A 12,231-nucleotide genomic window follows, 5' to 3' on the forward strand; every position below is an offset into this window, starting at 1 on the left:
TATGCTATGTATAAAACCAGCAGCCTAGCATTCCTGGGTAATCCTACAATAACAAAACAGTGTGTATACCTGGAGGAATACAGAGTTCAGTAAACCATGCCAGTTTCAACTTCCAAAAACTTATTGTTGTAAACCTAGAAAACATTTTTTAAAATAGTTTATTGTTCTTCTAAGAAAAGAAATTGTTTCCAGACTTTGAATGAATCTTAGAATGAAGTCACACATGAGCAAATGTATATTAATTATTTTTTATTAAAGTATCAAAACATAACCTTGAGAATAGAAAACAAATTGCTTTTAATGCTGTTTTAAAGATTCTCCTGAATAAAGTAGACATTTACTAAACCCATGCAATGCATTCCTCATGTCTAGACATTTTTGTAGACATTGCTTTCTTGGGTATATTCAAATTAACTTCAGTACCATAACTTATGAATTATACTTGCACATACACACGGGTGCACGCACACACACACACGCACACACACACACACACACACAGTGCAAAGCAGCTATGACCAAAGAGTTAGACATAAAAGCAGAATATCTTCTGACAAAAGTAGTGATACCACATTAACATTTGGCATGCTAGTAAATAACATTTATGTTTAACTCAAGCAGCAAATGCAGGACGCCTGCGTCACCATAATACAGTTAAGAGCAACTGTACAAAATTCCTAAAGAAGAGACAAATTTTGTGATTATATTGAACAGTAAATGAAGCCAGTCCCTATACTAATACCTCATAACAGCATAAGTGACAAACTTTTTTTTATTTAGCCTTTGCTGATATTTGATGCACAAAGGACAAAGCCAAGGAGTTTGTATCTGGATTATGCCTAGATCTACTGCTTCTATATTACAGAAGTCAAATGCTAACGAAAATTCATTTGACAAGGTTATTGAAACACATTCTATGTATTTCCTGTGTCAGACAAACAATGGGCCAAATTTATCCATTGTGTAACTCCAGTTAAGCCAGTGGAGTTGCATGAGGGGGCTCTGTTCTCCAGCCACAGGATCTGAGAAACTCTCATTGAAGTCATTGGAAGTTCCAAATAATATGCAATGAGAGACTTGGTCCCCAGGACTGAACGTGGCCCAATATGTTGTATTTTATACATTCACCTTTCAGGTACTTGAAGTACATATTTGAAACATAATATAGGACATTACAATATAGGACATTACAATATCCAGATCTTAGGAAAGTGTATTAAGAAGTTCTGTTGCAGAATATAAAAATAAAAAAAGGATCTGGTATGATATCTGTTTTACCCATCTGGGGCTTGCAAAGTAAGAAGCTGATGGTTGAGGTATCTATTGGTTTAGCCTTTAATTTGAAATTGTATTTAACACTGCAGAACTGGTGTAAAATATTATGTACTGTAAGCTCCATTCTTATGGTTTACTTCATTTAAAATGCATTATTAAGCAATTAGACACCACTGATTGAGATATGAACTCTCTGAACCCAATCCTGCAAGATGATCAACACCTCATGAGAGGCAAGGATCAGGCACTTATACTTTTTAAAAGTGGTGTCCCAAATAGAAGCGTTGAAGTTTAGAAATATATAATATTAGACACCAAAAAGTAAAAATAAAAAAACAGTACAACACTTGTGTTTTCAGTTTTGTCTTGTTTGCAATATTTATTATTTCAACTTCTTAGGAATATTAGTGATAAATAAGGATAATATTTTCTTTTACAGAAAACTGTAATGATAATATTGAATAGGATTAAACAATCTGAGGATTTCACAGAAACATCAGAATTTAAACAAACACTCATAACTCTAGCTCTTTAGTCCAGCAGCTCAACTAATAGTTCAAAACATCTCAGGTTAGATTTTTAAAAAAGTAAAAAATAGTTATTCACTACATCACCAAGTTCTAGGCTATTCTTGGATTCTAAATAGCATTTTGGTTGGCTGCAGTTACCACTCAAATGTGAAAGAAAATTACTACAATCAGAATTCTTTCCCCTGTATAAATCTGGCAATAAGAAATAATCCTGACAGGGTGAGAGACTTCAAACTGTTGCTCACATGAGTAAGAGCTACCTGTGGGACTACTTGTGTGAACAGGATTGCTAATTTGAGTAAAGGTGTGCATAATCAGCCCCTATGTGATCTAATGTAGTAAGTCTTTTCCATTTCTATTTTCTGAGATTCACAAACTTGGGGTTCAATCCTGCAGTCCTTATTCAAGCAAAAGTCTTATTGAAGTCCCTTCCTGGTTAGTTCCCTCTTCCCAAAAAGTGCAATTCACCCATGTGCAGAGGGCCAGCACAAGGTGGATGCATTATTTAAATTACAGTTATAGCGTCAAAATAGGGCTTACATGATGTATAGCCCTTGCACCTGCCCTCTGCACAGGGGTGAATTTCACCCAGAATGAATGATAAATGGGAGTTTTGCCTGAATAAAGATTGCATGCTCAGAACCTAAGACATCAGGGAATCATTATATTTTTCAAGTCTATTTTTACTGTAATTTTGTTTCCATAAAGTTCTTTGAAATACCACACATATGAGATATTATACTTTGGGTGCGCAAAGGCCAAGGTGCTTTCCTATTTTTCATGGCAAAATTGCAATTCCTGAAGAACAGTGAGGGACGTTCCAGTTCAGTAATTGCAAACTTAGTTACATGGACATCTGGCAAGAAACTGACACTTGTCACAACTATCAGATTTCTCAGAATCTGCTGCTGAGTCATAAAAAAATCCACACAAGTGTTGTGAAGAAGAAAAAAAAAGTACAATGTTTAGTTTGAAACTAAAGTCTTTGCAGCATTACGTTAGACTACAGTCCCATCACATAGCAACACATTCTGCCAGAAAGCATCATTCTGGAAACTGCAACACTTTAAAAACACTCTGAGTGTGCTTTCCCTACCAGCAACAAGGAAAGATAGTGTCCATCCAGCACAGCTGTCGGTACAATGTGCATCACTGGAAGTCATAGTGTTCTAACACAAACATCATGAGTGCAGGCACTGTACACTAGCAGAGACCTAAAACTTCCGGAGCTGTTGTCTGTAGCTTCTAGGAACAGCAAGTATGACAAGTACTAAAACCTAGAGTTGAGGCAGAGGACTCTGACTTGATCGAGACCAAATCTTTGGAGAGGAAGAATCACAGCTAAGCCAAAATGATCCTTCCTGCTTAACAAAGCAATCTCCCCTGCCTAATGGTTCTAGACTAAAAGGATCCTACAGATACACAGAGTCAAATCCTCCATGGTTTCTGTTTTTTGGTGTAAAGATGCACTATGAGAACTCTTGGTTTGCCTTAACCCTGCAATGTTCCTTCTTTGATCTGTTGAATAAAGAGGTTTCTTTCATCCTCAGGTGTCCTCCCGTTCTGTGCTCGAACTATGCAAGTGGGCCTGTGGAGATTGAGCATGTATATCAAATGTTGCTTCTCGTTCTTTAGCTCTTCAATCTGGGCCTTTAGTTCTGCGTTGATAGTTTCCAACTTTTCTGATTCCTAGCCACAGAGCACAGACATAAGTATTGCAGTGAGTATTTTACATAGTTAACCATAATGTTATTGTGATGGTTGCCACCCTTTATTGGTAGCAAAGCATGATGGCTGGGTTGGAAAGAAACTACCTGCTTCTCAATTAGTCATAATTATGCAGCTGTACCTCACCAGTATATAATGGTCTAGAGAACAGATTCAGACAATGGCCCTCTTTGCCCTTTAAATAAATATGACAGTGGTCACAAAGCCAAATTCAATAGAGCTACCTGCCAAACATTGCTTTGGCCAAAAGGAAGCTTACTTGCCACCACACACACAGACACACACACACAGAGCCATTATGAACTCACTCGGCCAGTCCAACGGCCAAGTGGAAGTTCCAGTGAGCTGCACCCCAGGATCTGAATCCTTGCTTCTAGCCTGGTTCCTTGTTCCCAGGCCAGGAGGGACTTAGAGCATGGGGAGGCAGAGCGTTCATTTTGGGGTAGGATGATAAGAAGCGGCACCCTGCTTTTCTCTGATAAGCCGCTCTGACCAACACAAGGAGTGATGTTAATGGGCTCCCCACGCTTTTCTGAAGAGACAGTCACAGATATGGGGCCTTTGAGAGACTGTTTAGAACTCTTAATGCACTAAATACTAAACGCTTCTAATCACAAACTTGCTAATGGAGACAGACATTAGAACCATAAGGGATACTTTGTGCCTATTCTTGTGTCCTCTGTGCTACCATGTGTAAATGCTCTTGTCTATAGGACTCTTATGACATCATTACTGTTTTGCAGTGGCATAAGCTTATGGTATCAATAAGTAATAGTAATAGTACATAAGCTTGTGATTTGTAAAAGTTACTTCTCTGAAAAGTTCAATCAGAAGTGTTAATTATAAACCAAATGAGATGCAGCTTTAATTTGTTAAGCTGCTACATCAGTGATCATTTCTAACTGGAGAGCCATTTCATAGAGAAATCAAGTTTTGGTGCATGGAGTAAGCATAACTTATTAGAATCTATAAGCTGTAGCTCACGAAAGCTCATGCTCAAATAAATTGGTTAGTCTCTAAGGTGCCACAAGTACTCCTTTTCTTTTTGCGAATACAGACTAACACGGCTGTTCCTCTGAAACCTGTCATAGAATCTATAATGTACATTATGTGAAATGTAATTTTAATTCCTCATGTGTTCCATTTACATTTTCAGATTAGTATTATCCACATATATAACATTATCACTCACTAAAATTGCAACAATTTTTTCTTCTCCTTCCACAGTTATTTTTCATCTATCTTTCATTGTTAATCAAATTTGATCTAAAGGCATTTGGGTGAAATTTACCCCAGTGCCCTAAGATTTTGCACAGGCCTTGTGCCAGTCTGCTTCACAAAGATGAATTTAACCCATTGGTGAATTCAGCTTTCCAACACTCAAGTGAGGTGGCTAAATATCTCCACTTTACAGTTGGGGAAAAGAGGGTAAATGACTTGTCCAAGATCACACAGGAAGCCTGTAGCAGAGACAGGAACAGAGTCCACATCTCCTGAGTCCCAGTCCTGACCTTTAGCCCGAAGACATTGTCCAAATAATGGAACATTATTGTTCCAAATAATGGAAAGAGGAAATAGGGTGAGAACAGTCAAAGTCAGTAACTTACTTTCTGCAAACATTCTGTTTTCTCCTTCTTTTTGTTGCGGCATTTTGCAGCTGCAATTTTGTTCCTTTCCCTTCTTCTCTTTTTCCTTTCATCTTCTTGGGGTGAAAACTAGCAAGATTCAAGATGCACATACTCAGCATGATGCAGTAAATGCAGAATAATCATGTTGATAATTGCCGACTTTTAAAATAATGGTAGCACTAATATGTTTCTGACCAAGACAGAGCATCAGACACCCTAGAGGTATGCTTCTGATCTCACAACAGTGTAAATCAGGAGTAACTCCTCTGAGGTCATCATTGTAAACCTGGTGTAACAGATCAGAATGAGGTCCTCTATGTGTCACATTCTGAAGATTTATTTAAGCCAACATTTTTAAATTAAAAATATATTCAGATTTTATTCTACTGACTAATGTTTAATTCCCTGAAGTCAGGAGGAGTTTTGTCTGAGTAATAATGATGTGTAGAATCAGGCCCCTAGTCTGGTGGTTGGATAGCAGAGTACTATGCCAGTGTCTACGATCTACTAGCTGTACTCAACCCAGCCATCTTTACACATTGAACGCCCTCTGACGCCAATAGGAGTGTGGAGTGGGGATCAATGGTTGTGTATGGAATTCACAAAAAGTTCCACTCTTTGCACTCAATTCTGCTCTCAGTTACTCCAGTGTAAACCCAAAGTAACTTTGGCCCTACGGACCAGAGTCTCATCTCACTTGGATTTTACACTGGTATAACTCCATAGATTTCAGTGGAGTTACTCAAACTTATACCAATGTGCATGAGTTCACAATCTGGCCCCCCACGAGGCTAGGAATGGCACAGCTAGTTTCTTCAGAAGAGGAAGAATTATATAGCTTATTATACAGCGTAGTGCTTTCCTTTTGGCCACCTGGTAGGTTCACAACCAGAAAACTGGTTTTTACAACCAATTCACGGCTACTGACCAAACTTAAGCTATGTCTTCACCACAATAAAAGGTGTCTTTTTATATTGAGATAGTGACCTTGATATAAAATCCTAGTGGTTGATTTTACTTCGCTGTAGCGAGCTGAGGAAAGTCAACCCTTTACCTCCCACCTGCAGATGACCTCAACTAACTAAATCAAGGTTAAATTGCAGTGACTTGCTCCAGGCCCTACAGCAAGTCAGTAGTGAAGCCAGATCCAGAGTAGCCTCTAGAGATACTCCCTTCCATTAATAAGGGAAGTTATTACTTGTGTCAGGCTAAAAATAAACTGGCCCTAACTGAAATGAAAAGTGAAATCGTGTTTCACAGTAGCACGTAAAGAAAACAGAAATAAAGAAACACTAGAGCACTGAACACAGTGACAGATTTAGTCCCCTGAGGACTGCCTGTGTTTGAGTTTATATCATTCTTGGTCGTTGGTATATTTAGTGGTCCATTAAATCAGAACACTAATCAAACGGAATTATCATCGAAGGAAAAATACCTCTGCTTTCAGAACAGACATTTCAACAGGTCTTTCCAACACTGTCACTGTATCCAATGTGGAAGACATCCTGTGGGATAGGCACTTATTTTGGATGGCAAATCTCAATTCTTCCTTCACCAGTGGGGTTAGATTTGTGAAATCCTCAAACCCCAGTGATGCTGTAGGAGACAAACAGGGAACAATTGCGGAGGCGCTGACTTCTGATGCAGATACCTGGCTTGGGTTTTGGAGCATCATTTTGCTGAAAAGGAACAAAATAAAAACATTGAATAGTCTTTCAATAATCTTAAAAAGCCAAACAGATTTGACAGAAGAGAGCTGCATTTTCCATAACTATGAACCAATCCCTGCATATTTTTTGCATAGGTTGAGGTGACATTCTTACACTATTTATACACATAAATAGTGTATATGTATACACACACATTTATAGATTTTAGAGTCTCATGGAAAGGTGTGTGAGTTGACACTGTAGTTCACGATGGTTGCAAGAGAACAGTTACTGTCTACTTTATAAGGAGTGATCATGCATTCCTTGAGCAATTCAAACTTCCATTGAAATCAAGCAGTGTAGGCTCAGGTCCTAAGTGAATGCATCTATATTTAATCAATTTTTAAATGGATGTATGTTTTTTAGATTCTATCTCATTATGCAAGTCCATTTTCAGGATCTTTCTGCAAAGTAAAATGGCATTGTGAATCCTTCAAGCATGGCAGGCTGTGTGACAATAATATTGGGGTGTGAGGGAGGAAAGGAGAAGGACCCATAGAAGGAAAATGGCAATTGAAGAGGTTTTAAATTTTAAAATTGTAAAAAGACAAAATTAATGGTTCTCTCATACTAAGAGCTGTACCTCTATATTCGAGCTTGGAAGGAATGGGATAGATCCTGGCTTCAGTTACACCTGTGTAAATCCAAAGTAACTACACTGGATGCCTAGATTTACATGGATGTGACTGAGCGAGATTAGAACCTGGTCCACAGTTGTTCAGATCAAAAGATAAATTCCTGAAAAGCAGTTTGTAATAAAAGTTGGCACAAGCATAAAGAGCTATATATGCTCAGAGGTATCAAGCCAGAGGTAGAGTTGGAGGGAAGGAATAATGCAAAATGTGAAGTATATTTTATTCTTTTGCTCTTGTGAAATCTGAAAGTACCCTTGCAGACCCTTAAAATTAAGGTATTTTAAATGATTAAACATTTATGGCCAGATCCTCCATCACTGTAAATTGATGTACAGTAGCTGTACTAAGTTCAATGGAACTATGCCAGTTGACACCAGTGGAGGATCTGACCCTTATTTTTTAAAAATTGGATAAAATTCAGATTATTTTACCATCTTGCTTTTTCTACTTCCTCACAGCATGCAGTCAACTGTATATCTTGTAGTCATGGGGTTACTATAGTATTACCTGTTCTTGATTCCTTTGGTAATTATAGTAAAATCAGTTGCAATTAACTCCCTAGCAAGTAAGTAGACAACTGCCTCAGGGCATCTCTGTACGTAAGTGAAGGCTCTATGTAGTCAGCCTAGATTTGTGCACTCACCTTTATGTCAGTGCTATAACTTTGCAGTTTTGGGTGTGGTTGAAGATTATGTACTCTAGCAAAAGGCCAGATTCCTCTCTCAGTTATCCAGAGATTTACACTGGATAATTGAGAGCAGAATCTGGGCCAGAGCTAAATATTTGAAAAGGGTAAATACAAAATCCTAAGGTTAGTGAACTACCAATATGTAGAATTCCCTTGCCCTGGCCACCAAATCCCAGGTTTGGAGGCTTTCCAAAAATTTTCTCATTTTCAATAAAACTAGAAGAACTGAGGAGTTCCCAAATTCTCCACATGAAATCCTGGCCCTACTGAGGTCAATGGAAAATTCCCACTGATTTCAGCGAGTCCAGGATTTCACCGTCATTTATTAAAGAAGGGAAAATTCCCTGGAACTATTTGTTATTCCAACAGACCTTGGGAAATTTATGTAAATTTATTCACTTCAGGAAGCCCCTGCTCATGAGTCACATCTTAAGTATTGATACCCATTAATCCTATAATCTCAGAGAGCTAGAGGATACTCATCTCCAGAGAGCTAGAGGATACTCATCTCCAGCAAGTTAGAAACATCCCTCGGATTTCCAGCTGACAAACCAACAACAGCATTTACCATTTAGCATTTCACCAACACATTCAGATAGGTTCTATTTTCCAATGGGATTGAACCCATCATTGTCTGTGGATAGAGGAAGCCTTAGCCATGTGCATTAGCTGTCAGTATTGTTTTTGCTCATGGTGATAGCTTAATTCTATATGGGTAATTCTGTTTAATTCACTCCAATCAGAGATCTAAACAAAGCCATTTCTCCAGCCCACCCCAAATAATTAATTGTGCTAATAAATTTTCAGTGCTGGTGGTAGGTCTGTTTTTCTTAAAAAATAAGTGGATAAACTTTTAATTAAAATCAGCATTACCACCAAAAGAAACCAAGAATGTTCAGAGCTTTCACGGAAAATATCTTGAGAAATATTGTCCATGCTGGATTTCCATTAGTAATTTAAGGAGTTATTTTCAAATATCCACTAGCACTAACGAAATTCTGCTAAAATCCCTTTGATAATCCTATTTGCTTTTACTGGTGTCTCCTTGATTTAAGAGTGATGGGGAAGTGTTCTCTATGGGCACCCTTGACTTTAGAACTTGCAGCTCCCCTTGGTCTGAAATAAGCCAAGTCTGTTGACCTTCAAAACGGGCTGGAAAGCATCTCTACTTAGGCTTTAGGAAAGAGAAGTGTTCGAAGGGGCTGAGGTCTGTGGGTGGGTAGGTTTGTGGGAGTACCGTTTTGGGTCAGTTTTGCTTTAGTGGGGTTTGCTGCTAGTTTCCGCTTGTTTTTTGTAACCAATTTTGTAAACTCTTTGGGTCAGGGACTGTCTTTTTGTTCTGGTTTGTACAGTGCCTAGCACAGTGGAGTCCTGCTCCATGCCTGGGGCTCCAGATGCTATGATAATACAAATAATTATAAATCAGAACTACAACAGAGGTACGGAGAGTGCTAGATAGATACCTTTTGTATACTTGATAAAGCAACATAAAATTGAAATGTTGGTATTTTCTTCTGTTCAAAAACATTTTTTCTTCAAGATGAAACATACAACTTCCTATATTACACTAGTATAATAAGAGTTAAAAACTTGTTTTGCCTCCCTTTTTTCCAGTCATCTGTCTGTACATTATCTTAGGCTGTAAGTTATTTGAGGCAAGGGCCTGGTTTACTCTGTAAAGCACCTAACACACTTTGGCTTGTTCTATAATTAGCCCAAGAAAACAATCACATCTAGACCTTTTTGTTTAACTACAGTTCCATACAACTGCATGGATCCCAATCTGGTGAGGTGCTGAACACCTTCATCTCCCATTGAAGTCATTGGGAATTGGAGGTGCTGAACACCTCACAGAATAGCACCACAGAGGCTCAATTCATCTCTGACACAAGAGCAAGCTACTCCATCAGAAGCTTATGATCAAGAAAAAACAGTAAGTTTCCTGATGAAGATCCCATTCCACAGTTTGTGTAATGGTATTTTTCTCACCACTTTTAGTTTTCACCTCTCACATTCTGACATTTTATGTGTCAGGGCACATTCTCCATTCCAAAGTCCAAACTCAGCCTTTATGTTACTTAAAGTGTCCTTCAGTTTAATGCGAATATTAAAAATGAACACTTCAGGTCACCCTCACTCCTAGCTTTCCTTTAATTTAACTGCAGATGAATGATTTAATTGTATTTCCTTAGATGAATGCATTTCCCTCTGCTGCTGACGCAATAAACCCTGTGAGCCATACAGGTTAATCTGAAACGGCATTAAGAGCAATTATAGTTCACAACCTCTGCGCACTCAAATTGACCTTTAGGATTCTGATATCCCTTATCATTTCTGCCTCCGCATCTGCTGGCTTCGAACTTCTCTGCTGTTGTTGCTACCAAGTAAATCGATTTCACACAGGAAACTCGTTCTGTGTAACAGTTTTTCTGTTGCGTCGTCACTCAACCCTGCTCAGTTAGGCAACAGGTCAGCAACTGATCTTGTTCATGTCAGTCATCGGAGGGGGGGGGGGGAAGAGACTATTGTTATCTAATTATTCCCCACCTTGCAGGATGATATTACTTCTCGTCTGTGTGTCCCCTAATCAAATCATCCAAAGAGGTCAATATTTCCCCCAAAATAACATCAAGGAGAATAGCTCCACCTGGGACCTTACAACACTTCTGTGTAGCCCAGCCCAGGCTCAACAGACACAGCCATTGCTGGGTGACTCCCCTTAACAGAAGGTGCTTTGAGCTCTTGGTTACTAACTTTTCTCTCTAGTCTAAACGACTGTATCGCAGCACAACCTGGGCCGTAGCTTGCGGGCGCCGGGCGCGCCACAGCACGGGAGAGCCGCGCTCCCTGCTGCCGAACAATGCACCGCCCTGTGGGCTCGACCGCTACCCCCAGCCCTAGAGAAAGGAATGAATCGGGCAGTAAAGCGACCCGGGCCGCCCAAAGGGGAGAAACCCGGTCTCGCGGGTGAAGGGGTGGGGGGCAGATGCGCAGCCCCCCCCCCCAGCGAAGCGGCGCCCCTGGCCCCAGCGAGAAAGCGCCCGGCGGGTCAGACGCGCGGCTGAGCGCCCCGGGTGAAGCCGAAGCGGCGGTGGCTCGGGCGAGCAGCGATCGCCCCGTCCCAGCGGGCTGCGGAGCGTGTCAACCGGGGGGATGTCTCGGGCGCGTGTCAGAGACGCCGAAGCGGGAGAAATGGGGGTGGCGGGGCGTGGAGGGGGGCTTTTTTCTTGTGCGGGGCCCCAGCCGGAGTCAAAAACTTCGCTCTCCCGAGCGCACTTTTGCTTTCAGTTGCGTGCTCCGCGAACTGCCCAGCCCAGCGAGCGAGGCGAAGAGGAGGGTGCCCCCCCCCTCCCCCCGCCCCGGCTTTCCTCGCCACTGTCAAGTTCCTTAGCAAAGTCCTGCCTCCCCCGCGGCGAGCCGAGTCCCCGGCTCTCCCCCCCCCCCGCCGCTCCCCTTTCCAAACTCACTCACCTTTCCCCCGCCGCTTCTCACGCTGCCTGGCCGCGGCTGGGAGAGGCGGAGTGGGACCGAGCAGGAGCGAGGCAGCGCCGGGGAGCAGCGGGGCGGCTCGCTCGGTCTGCGCGGCTCCCTGCCGGGCGCTCTGGCTGGAGAGGCTCCCTGCCGGGCAGTTCCGAGTTTGCCGCTTGGAGAGCTGCGGCGGCGGCGGCGGCGGCGGCTGCTTCCCGGTGTGTGTCTGAATCTCTGGCTCGGCGAGAGGTTGCATCACCCTCCTTATATAGGCGAGTGGGCAGCGCTGGTATTTACTCTGGCGGCGAGTCCTGGGCTGATGTCATGCTATTAATAGCTTCGCCGAGAGAGCGAAGGAAGGGGGGGCGCAGCGAGCAGGGGGCGGTGATGCAAGGCTCCCCCCCGTCCCCACCAGGAGGAGGAGCAAGGGAGCTGGCTCGCCTGCACACACGCTCCATAACAGGACTGCAGCCGCCTGGGCTAGCCGCCAGATGTGAACTCCTGCAGCTGCGTGTCAGCCTCATGAGCCAATGGTGCCCAAGCCAGCTGCATGACTCCAGATCGCTGGCA

General features: G+C 41.8%; 1 protein-coding gene across 1 annotated transcript; it reads right to left on the reverse strand.

Moving 5' to 3' along the window:
- Nucleotides 1-232: 232 nt before the first annotated feature.
- On the reverse strand, nt 233-11,979 carry ATF3 (activating transcription factor 3). Its single transcript, XM_048843131.2, has 4 exons — nt 11,665-11,979; nt 6,597-6,840; nt 5,141-5,248; nt 233-3,494 (listed from the first exon to the last, which is right to left on the reverse strand). The coding sequence occupies exons 2-4, from the start codon at nt 6,834-6,836 to the stop codon at nt 3,297-3,299; spliced, it is 546 nt and encodes a 181-aa protein (XP_048699088.1). The 5' UTR covers nt 6,837-6,840; nt 11,665-11,979; the 3' UTR covers nt 233-3,296.
- Nucleotides 11,980-12,231: the final 252 nt, after the last annotated feature.

Source organism: Caretta caretta, chromosome 3 (assembly GCF_965140235.1).
Source record: "Caretta caretta isolate rCarCar2 chromosome 3, rCarCar1.hap1, whole genome shotgun sequence".
Lineage (NCBI taxonomy): Eukaryota > Metazoa > Chordata > Testudines > Cheloniidae > Caretta > Caretta caretta.

What these genes read in the sequence shown, in the direction of transcription:
- ATF3 (XM_048843131.2), bottom strand. Translation starts at nt 6,836, where the DNA reads ATGATGCTCCAAAACCCAAGCCAGGTATCTGCATCAGAAGTCAGCGCC. An exon ending in TGTCTGTTCTGAAAGCAGAG is followed by an intron (nt 5,249 to 6,596) that starts GTATTTTTCCTT and finishes GAATCTTGCTAG; the next exon opens with TTTTCACCCCAAGAAGATGA. An exon ending in AAACAGAATGTTTGCAGAAA is followed by an intron (nt 3,495 to 5,140) that starts GTAAGTTACTGA and finishes CTCTGTGGCTAG; the next exon opens with GAATCAGAAAAGTTGGAAAC.